The 15853-nt window shown below is 56.8% G+C and overlaps 1 protein-coding gene across 2 annotated transcripts in view; it reads left to right on the forward strand.

The window, feature by feature from the left end:
- The first annotated feature begins 1753 nt into the window (after positions 1-1753).
- The window catches only part of FRMD8 (FERM domain containing 8), a 30929-nt gene continuing 16829 nt past the window's right edge, over positions 1754-15853 (forward strand). For both annotated transcript variants that reach the window (XM_036257950.1, XM_036257949.1), the window contains exons 1-9: positions 1754-1867; positions 2145-2229; positions 3642-3809; positions 7631-7732; positions 8062-8120; positions 8233-8399; positions 9577-9801; positions 12204-12327; positions 13188-13331. In XM_036257950.1, the coding sequence (XP_036113843.1) occupies positions 2145-2229; positions 3642-3809; positions 7631-7732; positions 8062-8120; positions 8233-8399; positions 9577-9801; positions 12204-12327; positions 13188-13331 (1074 nt within the window). In that variant the 5' untranslated portion in view covers positions 1754-1867. The remainder of the gene's footprint in view (positions 1868-2144; positions 2230-3641; positions 3810-7630; positions 7733-8061; positions 8121-8232; positions 8400-9576; positions 9802-12203; positions 12328-13187; positions 13332-15853) is intronic.

Consider the following 15853-nt stretch of genomic DNA (forward strand, 5'->3'; position numbering starts at 1 on the left):
TAGGGAGGCCACCGAGCCAATGTGTCCTGGTCTGAGGGTCACAGAGCTGAAAATCAGGAGGGAGATGCCTGTTCCCACTGTGTACTCTTCTCTCTAGCTCACATCTGAGCTTCCCTGAGTCCTTGGGTCATGCTGGTAAGGAAGACACAGTAATGGGCTCAATTGTGGGGCAGTGTGGGTCCTGGAGAGCAGGCTAGGAGCTATTTCAAATATTGGGCAAATTGCCCTGGCCGGTTTGGCTCAGCGGCTAGAGTGTCGGCCTGCAGTTCAGAGAGACCCGGGTTTGGTTCCCACTAAGGGTGCGTATCTCGGTTGCAGTTTGTCCCCGGCCCTGGTTGGTCATGTGGGTGGCAGCCACTCGATGTGTCCCTTTCACGTCAATGTTTCTCTCTCTCTCTCTCTTCCTCCCACTCTATCTGAACAAAAAACTGAACAAAAAATGGAAAAATGTCGAGGATTAAAAAAAAAATATATATATATATATATATATGATATTAGGCCTGGGCTAGGAGCCGGTGCCACCTTCCAATGCCAGAGAATCAGGGCCTGGTGAGCCCATCCCCACTTCCCTCACCCTACCCCTCTCCCTCAAACCCCTCCTGGTTCTGCTGATCACCAAGTTCACTGTTGTCACTTGGAACAATCTCTTGTTCCTTTAGCTCAGGAAGGCACCCATGGACCTGTTTTTCTCCCTGAGATCCACACCTCAGGCACACACGCTGGCCTTGCCAGGACATGTTGGTGACGTGACCCAGGGGATAGGTAGTTTCACACCTGCTCTTCCAGCCCCCAGTGCCTTTCCCCAGTCTGGGAAGGCCTCAAGGTCTCTGAGGCTGTGTGTCTAAGATAGCAAGGGCTGCCCAGCTGGTGTGGCTCAGTGGACTGAGCATCATCCCATGGACTGAGAGGTCCTGGTTTGATTCCTGGTCAGGGCATATGCCAAGGTTGAGGGCTCCATGCCCAGTAGGGGGTGTGCAAGAGGCAGCCGATTGATGTCTCTCTCTCTCTCACATTAATGTTTCTATCTCTCCCTCCCTTCCTCTCTCTAAAAAGTCAATAAAAACATATTTGTTTTAAAAAGATAACAAGGGGCCATGTGACTGCTCCCTGGAAAAACACGTGTGCCCGGCCTGGGTTTCTGGCAAATAATTTAAAGGTCCTGGGAGGGCACCCTCATTTCCCATATGAGGAAACGGGCAGGGAGGGGAAGGGGTTTGTCCAGGATGAGTCAGGACAGGAACAGTCTCCTGACCACAGCCTAGACCCCATCACCCCTCATGGTCCCGGGGGGGGGGGGGGGGGCTGCAATACAGGCCCCTGCCTGTGTCACCTTTACCTGGGGCCCAGCGGGTGTGAACCAACGAGCCCCTGACGCGACCAGGAAGCATCTCCATTTTACAGGTGAGGGGGACAGGCCCAAGTCCCACACAAGTGAGTGCCAGAGCTCACGCCCAGATTCCCAATTGCCTTGAACCTTCCACACCATGTTACAGGCTACCGGTGTGGGGACCACAAGCCCTTGGTCACTCGGGTTCGTCGTGCGGCCATCCCAGGGTGTGACCCGACAAACCGGGCGTGTGACCCGGGCGTCCCGGGCATGCGCAGGACCGCGAGGGTGGGGCCCCTGTGTGCGCGGGCACTGGGCAGGGCGCGTGCGTGGCGGCCCGGGCTCCAATTGGCTCCCGCGGGCTGGGGAGGCGGGGCCGCGCAGCGCCGCGCTTCCTCTGTCCTTGCTTCCGCGTCGCTGCCCGGGAGCTGGAGCCCGAGGGGGGAGCCGAGGTCTTGGCGGGCGGCAGAACCCGAGCCGAGCGGGTCCGGGTCACGGCAGCAGCCTGGGCTGAGGCGGCTGGCACTGCGTCCCTGAGAGGTGAGCGCGCGGCGGCGCCCGCCTGGGCTTGCCGGCGAGCCGAGCTGCCACCCCGCTCCTGACCTCACGGCCTGACCCCGCCCACCAGCCCTGACCTGGAGTTGGCTGAGGACCCCTCCGCACCCCTCTAGTCTGCACACCAATGCCTCCAGCCATGTTGTTCACTTTCGCAGATCAGCCCGGGACACCACCACCCCTTCCTCATGTGAGCTTGTGGGACTCCACAGCCCCCCAGCCCCACACCCCCAGTAACTGCTCTTTCTCTTTCCCTCTGCAGATGGACGGGACAGAAGGCAGTGCCGGGCATCCCGGCCCCGCTGAACGGTCCCATCGAAGCAGCGTGTCCTCCGTGGGAGCGCGAGGTGGGTCCCTGTCCCCATCTCCCCGCTGTAGCCTTCTGGGGCCCCAGCCCTGGGGACGCGGCCCTAGCTTCTCATCTTTTCCATTAAAGGGAATCATGTGTGTTAATTAACAAATGAGGTATGTTGAGGTATGAGAAGTGACCCAAGTCAGCCAGAGGTCTTGGGTTAGGCTACAAGTTGAGTACTCCTCTTGAATCTCCCTTTCTTCATTTGTAAAATGAGCTTGTCACACATGGCTGGGAAATTCAAAAGACATCTTACAAGTGAAAAGTGACACATTCACTTTCTTTGTTGGGTTTCTTTCCCACAAGCACCCTTTTGAAAGCAGGGATCATTATCTTAATTTTATAGGAAGGAAATTGGGCCCTGGAGAGGTTAATAGGACACTGGAGCCTTCAATGCTTCAGTTGTCCTTGCTTGAAAAGTGGGCTTGAATCTCAGCCTCCTAGAGATTATTTTATGACCTTTCAAGAGAGTAGCTGTTGGGGAACAGACTGGGTATCCAAGAGCATCTTCACCTGTATTAACGATAAACTGTGCCCTTACCTTTCACAGGCTTCACCTCATTTGATTCACAGTTCCTCTTTGAGGGAGGGGTATTAGCCCTGCTTTACAGGTGAGGCAGGCTACACTCACACTGACTTGCTGAAGTCAGCCGGCTAGCCAGAGGCCAAGCGGGGATTGGAACCTGAATAGACTGCCTCCAAGCTCAGTGCTCCTTCACGGTAGCTGCGGTTCCAGGGATGGGAGTTTGAATCTGGCTGCTCTTCCAAGGGTCTCCCTTTGGCTCTGGGCTCCAAATAGGAATCCCAGAGGCTGTCACAGGGAATGCTCAACTTGTACTTCCCCTGGCCTATTTGAGACTGTTCTGAAAGGCCATAATACTGAGTTCTGAGGCTTGAAGAGTCCTGAGGAAGTTGAGCCCTGGATCTTGCCTTGCCCTGGGGTGGCCTTGAATCCTCAGTTCCCATCTTAGCCTGGGCCAGAGAGAGACAGCGAATTGCCCTAGTGGGTCACCAGCTCTCCCCTCTCCCGGCCTGATATACTAACTGCTGTCACTTCACTATGGATTCAGCCTATCTGCCTCAGTACCCCAATAGAATGTTCTCCCTCATGGAAGAAGCACAGAAGAGTTCTTGGGTCTGCCAGGGGAGGGTGGCCAGCCCTAATTACAACCTTTGGGGGTTTGGGTGGGGCTGGCCAGTCGCTGGGGCAGAGTTGCTGGGTTTCTGGGTAGTTTGAGTATCTTGAAGAAGTCCTAAAAGATAGCACTCTTTATAGGGTCCTTTGAGGATGCTGGGGCTCTGCCTCTGGAGTATAGCCTTGGTCACCCAAGGGTATAGAGTGGAGGGTGCCTGATGGACATGCTTGTGCCTGGGCACTGGCCCAGCTGACCCTGGCTTCCATTGCAGCAGCTGATGTGCTGGTGTATCTGGCGGATGACACGGTGGTGCCTCTGGCTGTGGACAACCTGCCATCTCTCAGTGCCCACGAGCTACATCGCGCCATCCGTGAGGTCCTGCAGCTCCCGGACATTGCCCTGGATATCTTCGCACTCTGGCTAGTCTCCCCTCTGCTGGGTAAGACGTGGCAATGAGACACAGGTGGGAGGGTTGGAAGGGTGCTGATCAGTGTGGAGGAGAAGGGGGTAGCTTCCAGAACCTGTGGCCACTGTACATCAGGGGAAGGTGAGACTTGTGTGTGCCCTGGAGCTGTCCACTCTTTTGAGGACCCAGAGCCCTGACAGGATGCCTGGCTCCTCTGCTTCCACCTCCTTTCTTTCTGCTGGTGGCAGAGGAGGGGTGGACCTGCCCGGCAGCCTCAGCATTCTGGAGCCTGGGGCGTTAGGAGGCGCAGGACTAGGAGACAGGGAGGGAAGTGGTCTGCGTGCACTGAGCGCATCGTCTGTGCCACAACCTGAGCTGGCAGTTCATGGGCAGAATTTCACCTTATCCTCATGGCCCAGCCCTGTCTTGCAAATGATGAAATTGAGGTTTGAAGAGGTGGGACCAGTGAGTGGTAGGACTGAGGTCAGAACGGAGCCTGGGTAGTCCCTAGCTGACCTCCTTGAACTGTATCTGATCTTGAGGGCAGGGAGGAGGGTGGTACTCAGCCTGGAAAGCCGCCACCCCTGACGATGAGACTTCTCCTGAGGGTGGGGAAGGCAGGTGAGTGGGAACCCAACTTCTCTGCCAGGAGGCCTCCAGCCCTGCCTGGTTTCTGCCCTGTGGCCACCAGTGTCCTGCCCTTTCAGCAGAGTTTCCCTAGGCAGGGATGGATCAGGAGTGAGGACAGTGGCTCTCCAGACCCTCAGGCCCGGGAGGGGGAGGGGTGGGAGTTCCCCAGGGCCTCTAAATAGGGCTTCCAGCCTACTTAATTGGACAGGAAGGGGACCAGGGAAGAGGATGCCCCAACTGATGCCAGGGGCAGGCATGTTTTCTGAGCTTAAATTCTCCTACGTTATAGAGGAGTACGAGCAAGAAGACGGTGACTGGTCACCAGGGCCTCTAGTGGTTGGGGTTTGTGACTCTACCATAGAGTGGGGATATTGGCTGGCTTGGTGGGAGAGCGAGTGCCTGTACCCCCACACACCCTGCCCACCAGTTGGAGCTTCCTGTCCAGCTGCTGCTCTCGCCCACCCTCTTCCTACTAACTCTGGTCTCCTCCGGCTGCTCCCCACCCAGCTCAGCTGCCCCTGCTTCACCCTCCCGGCAATTGGTCAGGACTATGGGCCCCTTGGCTTGTGTCTTTGAAAAGCTGGGAGTGGCAGTTCCATGTGGCCGGCCCTGCCTCAGGCTCCCTGTCTCTGCAGCTGGACAGCTTGTTGCCTCCTCTCACTTCCTCTGCCCCCACTCCCTCCTCATCACATTCCTGCTCCCCCTCAAGGATATGAATGGGCTGCCTGTGTGGCCTGCTGGCCTGGTCACCCTGGGGTACTGCCTCGTCCAAGAGGAGGGTGGCTAGAGGCCCCAGCACAGTGTCAGTGCCCACTTTGTTCCCTTACTGGCTTCAGGGAGGCTGAAAGGCCTCTTCAGCTTTGACTTGGCCCCTCGGAACCTTTGCCCCACCCCACCCCCAGAGTGGGTGAAGTACTGACAGGCCCAGGGCGGTGAGGCAGGGAGGGGGTGCTGTCCGCCAGAGCCGCCCTTCCTTCGAGCTGGATGTTTGGAAGGGTTTGGCCTTCTCAGCGCCATTGTCACTCTACATGGAACAGGGCTCCAGGGACAGTCAGCCTGGGTGACAGCTTCCAGGCAGAAAGGCCTCATCTGGAAGTATGTTGGACCGTGGGGTCAGCATAGTTCTGTTCTGATAGTGGGAGTCCTCTGAGCTGCTGGGGCTCGGGGATACAGTGGGAAGCAAGATGGAAGGTGTTCCTGCCCTCGGGGAACTTGCAGTCTAAAGTGTGGGGCAGGTCCTGGCCTGTTTGGCTGAGTGGTTATAGCGTCAGCCCACGGACCAGCCCCGGTTGGGGTTGTGTGGGTGGTAGCCAGTCAGTGTGTCTCTCTCACATCGATGTTTCTCTCTCTCTCTTCCTCCCTCTGTCCCTCCTACTCTATCTGAAGATAAACGCAAAAAAAAAAAAAAAAATGTCCTGGGGTGAGGATAAAAAATTTTAAAAAGATAAAGTTTAGGGCAGGAGGCTCAGCGGGCAGATTTCTGCTCTGGTTCAGCCACTAACGCTGGTGGCATTGGGCAAGCACTGTCCCTCTTTGGGCTTCAGTGAGTCCAGATTGTGCTCAAAGGGTCTGGCCGAGCATGTAGGGTTGGGGGAGCCCTTCCTGGAGGGGAGAAGACACTGCTGCTCATGGCAGGCTCCCCTCCTAGGAGTGGTGGGGCAGGGGGGTTACATATGGGTGTAGTCAGGGATCTCGGCTGAAACAAGGGCAGCGGAGCCACCAGGAATTCTAGGTCAGAGAAATGATGGGAGAAGAAAGGGGTCTGAAGAAGCTGAGTGCAGGGGTTGGGTGGAAGAGGTGGTAGGCAGGGAGGGAGGCCACTTTGGAGGTTGTGGCTGCTGTTTTGGGTTACGATTAGGGTCTATTTAGTTAGTTTTTTTATCCTCACTGAGGACATTTTTGCATTTATCTTCACATAGAGTGTGGGGTGGAGGGGAGAGAAACATCGATGTGAGAGAGACACATTGACTGGTTGCCACCCATATGACCCCCAATGGGGCCGGGGACAAACTGCAACCAAGGTGCCCTTAGTGGGAACCGAACCCAGGACACTCTGGTCTGCAGGTCGATGCTCTAATCACTGAGCCAAACTGGCTCATCAGGGCACGATGAGGGTCTAGATGAAAGTCCAGAGAACAGAGACAAGGACCCTTGCCATCATCAGGCAGGACAAGGTGCCCAGCCCTCTGGTGGGAGGGGTAAAGGGGACAGGTAAGGGTCAGAAGGCAGAAATAGTTAGTTGATGGTGTGGATATTGCCACTCCCCTAGCAGCCATTCTCATTCATCACCAGATGGTCTTGGAAATGGCCTCAGACTTCTTGAAAGCTGGGGGCTGCAGTGTACAAGATGAAACTTGTCATTCCTGGGTTGAGCTGCAGAGTCCTGGGCCAGCTGACAGTCTGGGGTTGATGGGCCAATCTGGTGAGGGCCCACAGTGGGCCAGGGGTACAGCAGTGACCTGGGCAGAGGCGCTTCTGCCCTCATGGCACTCCTGCTAGGGTGGGTACAGACAGTAAGGCGATGTTAGATTGTGCTGATCACTGTCAAGTCAGCCTAGTGGGGTACAATTGGTGTGATAGGTGATGGAGGGGCTGCCTTAGTTGAGAGTCCAGGGAAGGTGACACTTGAACTGAGATCCAAGCCAATCAGCCATGTGATGATCTGGAGGAAGGGTACTGAGGCAGGAGGAACAGCAAGTGCAAAGGCTTGAGGCATAAACGAGCTGGGAATGTTCAGATTGAAGAAGGCCAGAGTGGGAGAGTGGGCTAGAGAAGGGGGTGGGGTGGGGGAGCTGGATGGCATGGCATCTTTAGGCATGGAGGCCAGGAGTATGAAGGATGGAAGGTCAGCTGGAGCTCCCAGGGGAGAGGTTGGAGGCGGGGGCTGGCAAGGGAGAGGCCCAGGCTCTGCCAGGGGCAGGAGAGGGCAGCCCCTCAGGTCTCAGTTACCAGCTTCAGGCTCTGCTTCCTCATGGCAGTGCTGGGTCCATCTGTACTGCCACCCCCAGCACCTTCTATCTGCACAGCTTCTTAGCTCCAGCCTACCCTGGGTACTGTAGGGACCAGTCAGAGGCTGGCTCTGCTATATGCCTTGGAATTGCCAGTCGTCATGTGCTGCTGGGCAGGCGGCAGTTGCACTTGTGTTGCTTTGGGGCTGTGCACCTGCTCTTCCTCCCATCTGCACTGGTAGAAGCTGCATGGGCCGCTTCCCTCTTGTCCTGCAGAGGTGCAGCTGAAGCCCAAGCACCAGCCCTACAAGCTGGGCCGCCAGTGGCCTGAACTGTTGCTTCGCTTCACCGATGCCCCGGGTGATGACGTGGCCACAGGTGAGTATGCTCCTGCAAGTCCCTGTCTCAGGGCCCACCTGGGTCTAGAGCACGCACTCCCAACCTAGTCAGGCCTCCGGTGGCAGATGGAGGCAGCCAGAGTAGCAGCTTCCTCAGGCCCCATCAGCTCTCCTGGCAGAGGAGCCTGGGGTTCCTGAGGGGAACCCAGGAGAGGATGGGCTGGGAGGTCAGCACCCATGTCGAGATAAGCACAGATCTCTCTCTTTGGACAGCCCTTGGGCTTTTTCAGTCATGGTTGGGTGAGTCTGAGGATTGGGGACTGGCCATTCAGGAGAGGGCTGGGCAGTGACCCCAGCCTCTCCCCCCAGATGAGCCTTCTCTGCAGTTCCGAAGGAACGTGTTTTTCCCAAAGCGGCGGGAGCTCCAGGTGAGGCAGCAAACCCCAGGCAGGTCTGGTGCCCTGTGTTCAGCCTCCCCTTGTCCCTAGACCCCTGGACACTGGTACCTGCCCTACTGAGCAGCTCCTCCCTGCCACACAGATTCACGACGAGGAGGTCCTGCGGCTGCTCTACGAGGAGGCCAAGGGCAATGTGCTGGCGGCACGGTACCCATGTGATGTGGAGGACTGCGAGGCCCTGGGTGCCCTGGTGTGCCGCGTGCAGCTCGGGCCCTTCCAGCCTGGCCAGCCCACGGCCTGCACCTTGAGGTGAAGGCCAGTGTGACCTGAGGCAGGGGTGCAGGGCGGGAGGGTTGCACTGGGATCCTACTTAAATTGGTCTTAGGTTTTGCAAGGTCTTGGAGTTAGGAGGCCTCGGCCGCAGGCTGGCCCTGACACTGTGTGACCTTGGGTGAGTCACCCCACCTCTCTGAGCCTCCTTTTCCTCCTCTACCCTGAGCTGAGGAGCTTGGGCAGGGGAAACTTGGGTGAAGTACATCTGTGAGAGGAGCCCCAGCCCAACGAGCCCTAGATGTGCATGAGGATGGAGTTCAACCTCCATCTGAGGTCAGGAGGGAGCTGGGCTTGTTTATTTGTACTCACTGTTAGGGATGATGTGGGGCACAGATGACAAAAATGCCCACAGCAGCCCTGAGTAGGGTGGGTAGCCCCCTGGAGTTCCCTCCTCGTGCCACCCTGCAGTTGGGCCTCTCTGGATCAGCTGCCCTTCCCCATGGCCTAGGGTGTTTGGTCCTCCAGAAGCCCCAACAGGGACCCTCCGCTCTTCGGCAGAAATGACAACTGCAGTGATATTTGTTTGGCACCATTTGCATGACAGGAACGTGCCAGTGCCCTTCCATGCGAGTAGATAACCGTCTCCTTAGGTTACACATGGGGAGCCGAGGCTTGGTGAGGGTGCTCGGTGCTCGAAGCCTGAGGCTGCAACTGTGGTTGATGCAGAATGACCAGTGTGTGGCCCACCTAGTCACTGGGCTGCTTAGGATGGGGAGGACATTCAGCCACACCTAGATTCTCACCCTGTGTGTGTGATTGAAAATGTCCTTTCTCATGAATCTGTGCCAATGGATTGTAGGCTGGTGTTTTTTTACATCCCTATATGGCAGAACAAAACCTTGATAGTTGAGTTACTTGTACCGTTCTTCATTGCAAAAGTTTCACTAGTCCAGCGATCCAGCCTTCCTTACTTGTGACCCAGACATTGCTGAGACCTCCAGCCACAGGCTGGTTCTGAGGCGGGCCTGGGTTGACTCTTCTCTTCATCTCCTGACTTTTTCTTCAGGTCTCTCGCTGAGATAGCAGCAGTAGGATCCCCTGGCAGCCTGTGTCCAGCCCCCCCCCCCCCCCACGAGCTTGCCCGAACCTGAGAACTTGGCACCTCTGGCCAGCCACCAGCCACAGAGCCTCATGCTTCTTCCATCCTCCACAGGGAGAAGCTGGGCTCCTTCCTCCCTGCCCACCTGTGTAAGCGGGGCCATGGGCTCTTCGCTGCCCTCTGGGGCCGTGGGGCCAAGGCTGGGACCAGTGAGCAGGGCCTGCTCAACGCCTACCGCAAGGTGCAGGAAGCGGTCAGCGGCGACAGCGAGCGCGAGGCTTCCCTGAGGACCCACTACCGTGCCTACCTCACCAAGTGCCACGAGCTGCCCTATTACGGGTGAGCATCGCCGTGGGCAGCCGCAGCCCTGGGTCTCCTCTGTCCCATGGCAGCCCTGGCCTTTGCTAGTGTGGCCTGCCAGTGAGCCCATCTCTGCTCCGGTCGAGCTCCATCCTCTTGTGAGGTGTGCCTTGATGCCAGCACGTCCAGCCCCACGGGCCCAGGCTGGACACTTGTCCTTTCCTTCCTCCCATCACTGACCAGGATACCCTAGACAGGTCCTCTCCTCCGCCTGCTGCGGCCACTTGGTCAGTAGACCTGCTGACCTTCCCTTCAACCAGGGCTCGTTCCCACAGTCAGCCTGTTGCCGATAGCTCTGGTCTGCCTGCTGTGCTGGCACGTAGGTGCTGGCCACTCCACGGTAAGCAGAGAGCATGTCCCTGCCTGGTGAAGCTGCTGCCCTAGTGGAGAGACAGTGAGCAGTAGAAGTAAGAACAGACTGCAGGTGGGCAGGGACTGCAGCCAGGCGACAGGTGAAGACTGTGTGACGTTTCTCCGAAGGGCGTGAGACATGTTCCGATTCCGGAGATGTCGAGTTTGCTGTTAGATGTGCAGCAGGAGAGGTGAAGGAGAGGAGGCAGACAGGGCTCCAGGTTTCTGGCCCAAGCAACCAGAGGACGACACTGTTACCAGCTGAGAGGCGACTGTGCAGTGAAACGGGTTGGGGAAGGTTGGTGGCTTGGCTTTGGAAGTATGGATTTTGAGCTGCTTGTTAGATACCTAGGTAGCCGTTCTGAGTAGACATTTGGATTTCTGAGTCTAGAGTTAGATTGTAACTGTTGAGTTATCAGCACGTGGATGGTGTTTGAAACCAGGGACCCAAACAGATGGCCAAGGAGGTAAATGTGGACGGAAAGAGGACCCCAGCCAGCAAGGCAGGAGGGTCTCTACAAGCCAAGTAAAGGAAGGTATCAAGGAGGGAGTGATCAAGTACCCCATGCTGCTGCTGCAAGGCCAAGTTTGATGTCCTCTGTGGCTGATGGTTGTTTTGGCCCCAGCATCATGGAGGAGGCAGCGGGTGGAAGAGAGTGAGAAAAAGCTTGGAGACAGTGAGTGTAACCGATTCGTTCAGGGAGCCACACAGTGGAACAGAGCAGTAGTTGGTGCGGTGGGGACAGAAAGTTTTAAAAACTTTTTTGCCCTGGCCAGTTTGGCTCAGCAGTTGAGTGTCGGCCTGCAGACCCGAGACTCCTGGGTTCAGTTCCTGCTAGGGGCACGTACCACCAAAAAAAAAAAAAAAAAAACTTTTTAAAAAAAGATTTTAGAGAGAGAGAAAGTAAGAGGGAGAGAGAAAGAAACATCGATGAGAGAGAACATTGATTGGCCACCTCCTGCATGCCCCCCACTGGGGATCAGGCCCACAACCTGGGCATGTGCCCTGACCAGGAATCAAACCAGCAACCTCTTGGTACATGGGTCGACACTCAGCCACTGAGCTACACTAGCTGGGTGGGACAGAAGGTTTTTACTTCAATGACAGACACAGTGTGTGTGCTGGTAGGGGTGGCCCAAGAGAGAGTGAAAACTTCAGATGAGGATGGGCGAGTGGCCCCTCTTCTGGTTGCTTCAGTTTCCTCAGCCCTCTGCCAAGCCTGTAGAAGTCTCCCAGGAGCAGGGACAGGTGCAGGACAGGCGTGGGACTGCCGGGCAGCGGTCGAGGCTGTAATGGAAGGTGATGAGCACTCGTCTTCAGTCCTGCACCACTGCGCCAGTGCAGGCAGTCACAGAGGGGCACTAACTGGGACTCTTGCTTAGCCAAGGGCAAGGGAGAGATGCCAGTGCAGCCACAGTAGTGGGAGAGAACACAGCTGGGCCGGAAGGACAGGCTGGCAGTTCAGTGGGTTGGTGTCCCAAGGCTACTCACCTTTTTCCCTTCTCAGTGTCAAGCCCTGAAGCTGCTTCCCTGGACAACTCCTGGCCTTTCATGGGCCCCAAGCAGGTGCAGCCTTAACCCCCTGTCTGCTGCCGAAGGGAGCAGCATGGCTCTCCCAGCCCTGATGTGGCCTGGCCACCTCCAACAGCCTCATCCCAAGTCCTAGGGCTCCTGGTGGTGCCCTGAACATCACTTGCTCTGTCCACACCTGGATTCACACTCTTTCCTCTGCCTGTGGTGCCCCCTTCTCTATGCCACGCTGTTCCACCTCCTGCCTATTCAAACCCTCCTGTCATGTACGACCAGCTCAGTGCCACCACCTCCAAGAAGCCTTCCTCTCAGTCCCCCACTCTGTTTCTCTCTTCCCTGAGCGTGTTTCCATGTAACTTTCAGTCACCTGGACAGCTAAGCTTCTCTGACACCTGGACAGGGCCTGGCCAGAGCATTCTCTGGTGGGTGAACCAAAATGTTGAGTCGCCTGTTCTTAGTGCTGGAGCAGACAGGCTGACCCCTGCTCCCCTGCCCCCAGGTGTGCCTTCTTCCACGGCGAGGTTGACAAGCCAGCCCAGAGCTTTGTGCACCGTGGCGGGCGAAAGCCAGTGACTGTAGCCATCAGTCTGGAGGGTGTGCATGTCATCGACAACAGGGAGAAGGTACCTTCAGCTCTTGTAGGGTGGGCCCTCAGGAAAGGAAGGGAGTAGAGGCTTTCTGGGTTCCCCGAACCTGTGGTTGTCCTTGGGGCAGGGTGGGTGGCCTGTCTGAGAGGGCCCCTTCCTCCCTTGAATGTCCCTGGGGTTTTCTCTGTCGTCACTAGAGGGCTTTTCTGGGTCTGCTCTGGATCAGCCCAGTATTCTGAGCATGGGGGCGGTCAGGGCAAGGGAGGCTGTAGCTGGGATGAAGGCCTCTGATGGAGGGAATCTGGCAGGTCTGGCTGTTCTGCCCTCCAATGGCTGGAGATTAGCTGCTGGTTCTCCAGAAATGCCCATGACCAGGAGCCCTCCCCAGCTGTCTGAGTCCTGCTCCTCACCCTGCACTGGGTGCTGGCTGTCTCCTAGCTACCTGTGATGAAGGTGGTGTCCGTAACCACCCTGTGGGTCAGCTCCTCTGCACCTGCACAGGGGTCCCTCCTCAGCCCGCAGAACAGTTTGGGGCAACTCTTGTCCTGGGAGAGGGATCCCAGCCCCTCCTCGGCATCTGTGCCGAGGTGCTACCCAGCTGTCCTCATTGGAAAGGTCTCTGTTCCTCAGTTGCCTCTTTCCCCACATGACTACCCTGGCTGTCACGCTCGACCCCTGGAGAGAAGTACTGTGGGTTACCGCATCTCAGCTTCCCTGCTCCCTTCCAGGGTCTGATGAAAGTAGAGACTCCTCTCCTTGGAGAAATTCACACATGAATTTAGACTCAGCCTTGGAATTAAGCAGCCAGGAGTTCCCTCCTGGTGGTGCCGAGCCAGGTGGGGTAGGGGAGCAGATTTCTGCCCAGGGGTCCAAACTCTGCCTCTCCCACTGGCCAGCACGTCCTGCTGGGCCTGCGTTTTCAGGAGCTGTCTTGGGACCACACATCCCCCGAGGAGGAGGAGTCTGTCCTGTGGCTGGAGTTTGATGGGAACAATGAGGGCACCCCAGTCAACAAGCTCCTCAAGATCTACTCCAAGCAGGTAATGGGGTGTTGCCTGCACTGGGGCTGTGGGGCTGGGCGGAGGTGGGTGGAGGCTCAAGGGGTCCCAGCCTATTGGAGGCTCCAGGCTGGCTGATAAGGAGGTCTGAGGGCCTGGGGACCTGGGAGCTGACTTCTGCTGACCTGGAGCCACCCTGGCAAGACGTTGGGCCAGGTCTGGAGTGTTCACACATGTCAGGTGGCTGCTGGTTTAGGGCTTCCCAGTCGTGTGCAGCCACCCACACCAGTTCCCTCTGCCCTTGAGGCTCCCTGTGAGTTGGCTGCTCTCTGGTGAGGAGCAGGTTCAGAAGGGTTAAGGCCCCTCTGCACCTGTGCCAGCTTCGTTTAGTGTTCAGTTCATTCAACACCAGGTCTTCCCACCCTGTCCCCCACCCTCCCTTCTCCCCCTCATCATGGAGATGCTGCCCTCCCTTCTGCAGGGCCAGTCAGGATGGTGTTCCTCGCTGTCCTCTCAGTGCCTTTATAGTGGACAGCGCCCCAGGGCTCCTGTTCAATAGCATATCCCTCACCCCTCTGCCACTGCATGGGGTCCTGGACCCTGCAAAGCCACACTGCTGTCCACTCTGTGTGTCTCCCTTCGGGTCCCTCAGCCCTTCACAGCCAGCCTGCTCCCTGCCCTCCCCCTGTACCCTGCCCTCCCCCATCCCCTGCCCTCCCCCTGTACCCTGCCCTCCCCCTGCACCCTGCCCTCCCCCTGCTCCCTGCCCTCCCCCTGCTCCCTGCCTGTCCCCTGCCCCCTGCCTGCCCCCTGCCCTCCCCCTGCTCCCTGCCCCTGCCCTCCCCCTGCTCCCTCCTCCTGCCCTCCCCCTGCTCCCTGTTCTCTCCCTGCCCTCCCCCTGCTCCCTGCCCTCCCCCTGCCCCCTCCTCTTGCCCTCCCCCTGCTCCCTGTTCTCTCCCTGCCCTCCCCCTGCTCCCTGCCCTCCCCCTGCTCCCTGTTCTCTCCCTGCCCTCCCCCTCCCTCCCCCCTGCCCTCCCCCTGCACCCTGCCCTCCCCCTGCCCCTCCCCCCTGCCCTCCCCCTGCTCCCTGCCCTCCCCCTGCTGTAAGCCCAGCAGTTTCTGCTTTGCACAGGTGTCTGTCTGCCTTCTTTCTTAGCCTGACTATGTGCTCCTGACTGGCCTCTCCTGTCCCCTGCTGTGCCTCCTCTGACCTCTGACCTCTCTCCTGTCTTCCTTGCTGGTCCTCCTATCCTGGGCCTCTCTAAGGACTTCTCTCCCTGCTCATGTCCCAGAGCTCTTCCCTCTCAAGGCTTTGAATACTCCGCTGTCCCTGTCTTTATGCTGATGTTTCATCATTTTTATTTTACACTACTAGTTTAGACTTTTTTAAGTGTTGTATTGAATTATAACATACATACAGAAAAGTACCCAAATCCTAAGTATATAACTCAATATATTTTCCCAAAACAAACCCGTGTGCCACCTTTCAGATTAGGAAATAGAACTGGGACCCCAAGAGACCCCTCAAGCACTTTCAAGTCCCTTCTCCCACCAAAGGACCCCCCCATTCTGACGTATCATGCTAGAGTCGTTCTGTTTGTTTTCGAAACTTCTAGCAGTGGCTTCCCCCACTGTGTTCCTGTCTGGTTTCTTCCGCTCAGCATTGAGTCTCTGAGCTCATCCTTGCTGCGTGGAGCAGTGGTTTGATCTTTCACAATGCTCACTGGGAATTAGATACTCCCTGGAATTCCAGCGTCCAAATTTGCCAGCCTTGACTTCCGTTCTGTAGCGATGGAGACGAAGGTTGCGTCCGGGGCTGTAGTGGGCAGTGCTGCTTATCTCGGCTCACACCCAGGAGTGCAGGCTGTGTCGGGCACATGCTCAGCTTTAGTGGGCGCTGCCAGTCTTCCAAAGCAGTTGTACCAGTTTGCACTCCGCGGGGTAGATGAGTGCTTGTTTATTTCCTCTCCAACACCTAGTACTATCATACTATCAGTCTGTTTTTTTAGAGAGAGAGAGAGAGGAAGGGGGAGAGAGAAATATTGGTATGAGAGCAAAATATGGATTGGCTGCCTCCTGCACATGCCCCAACTGGGGATCAAACCCACAACCGGCGTTTGTGCCCTGACCAGGAATCGAACTGATGACCTTTCGGTGCACAGGACGACCAACTGAGCCACACTGGCCAGGGCTGTCAGTCTTTTTCATTTTAGCCAGTCTGGTGGGTGAGTAGTAACATCTCCTTATGACTTTTTCTTTTGTTTTTTCTTTTGTTTTTCATTGAGGTATGTATAATTTACAATAAAATGCATCCATTTTAAGTTTTGACAACCACAGTCAAGCTATGGAGTAACTTATTGGCTATTAATATATCTTCTAGAGGTGAAATGTCTGTTCACATTTTTTTTGCCTTTATTGATTTTAGAGAGAGATAAAAACATTGAAGAGAGAGAACATCAACTGGCCGCCTCCTGCATGCCCCCCCACTGGGGATTGGGCCCACAACCTGGGCACGTGTCCTGACTGTGAGTCAAACTGGCGACCTCTTGGTGCCTGGGTGGATG

The sequence above is a fragment of the Molossus molossus genome, unplaced genomic scaffold (assembly GCF_014108415.1).
Source record: "Molossus molossus isolate mMolMol1 unplaced genomic scaffold, mMolMol1.p scaffold_m16_p_13, whole genome shotgun sequence".
NCBI lineage: Eukaryota > Metazoa > Chordata > Mammalia > Chiroptera > Molossidae > Molossus > Molossus molossus.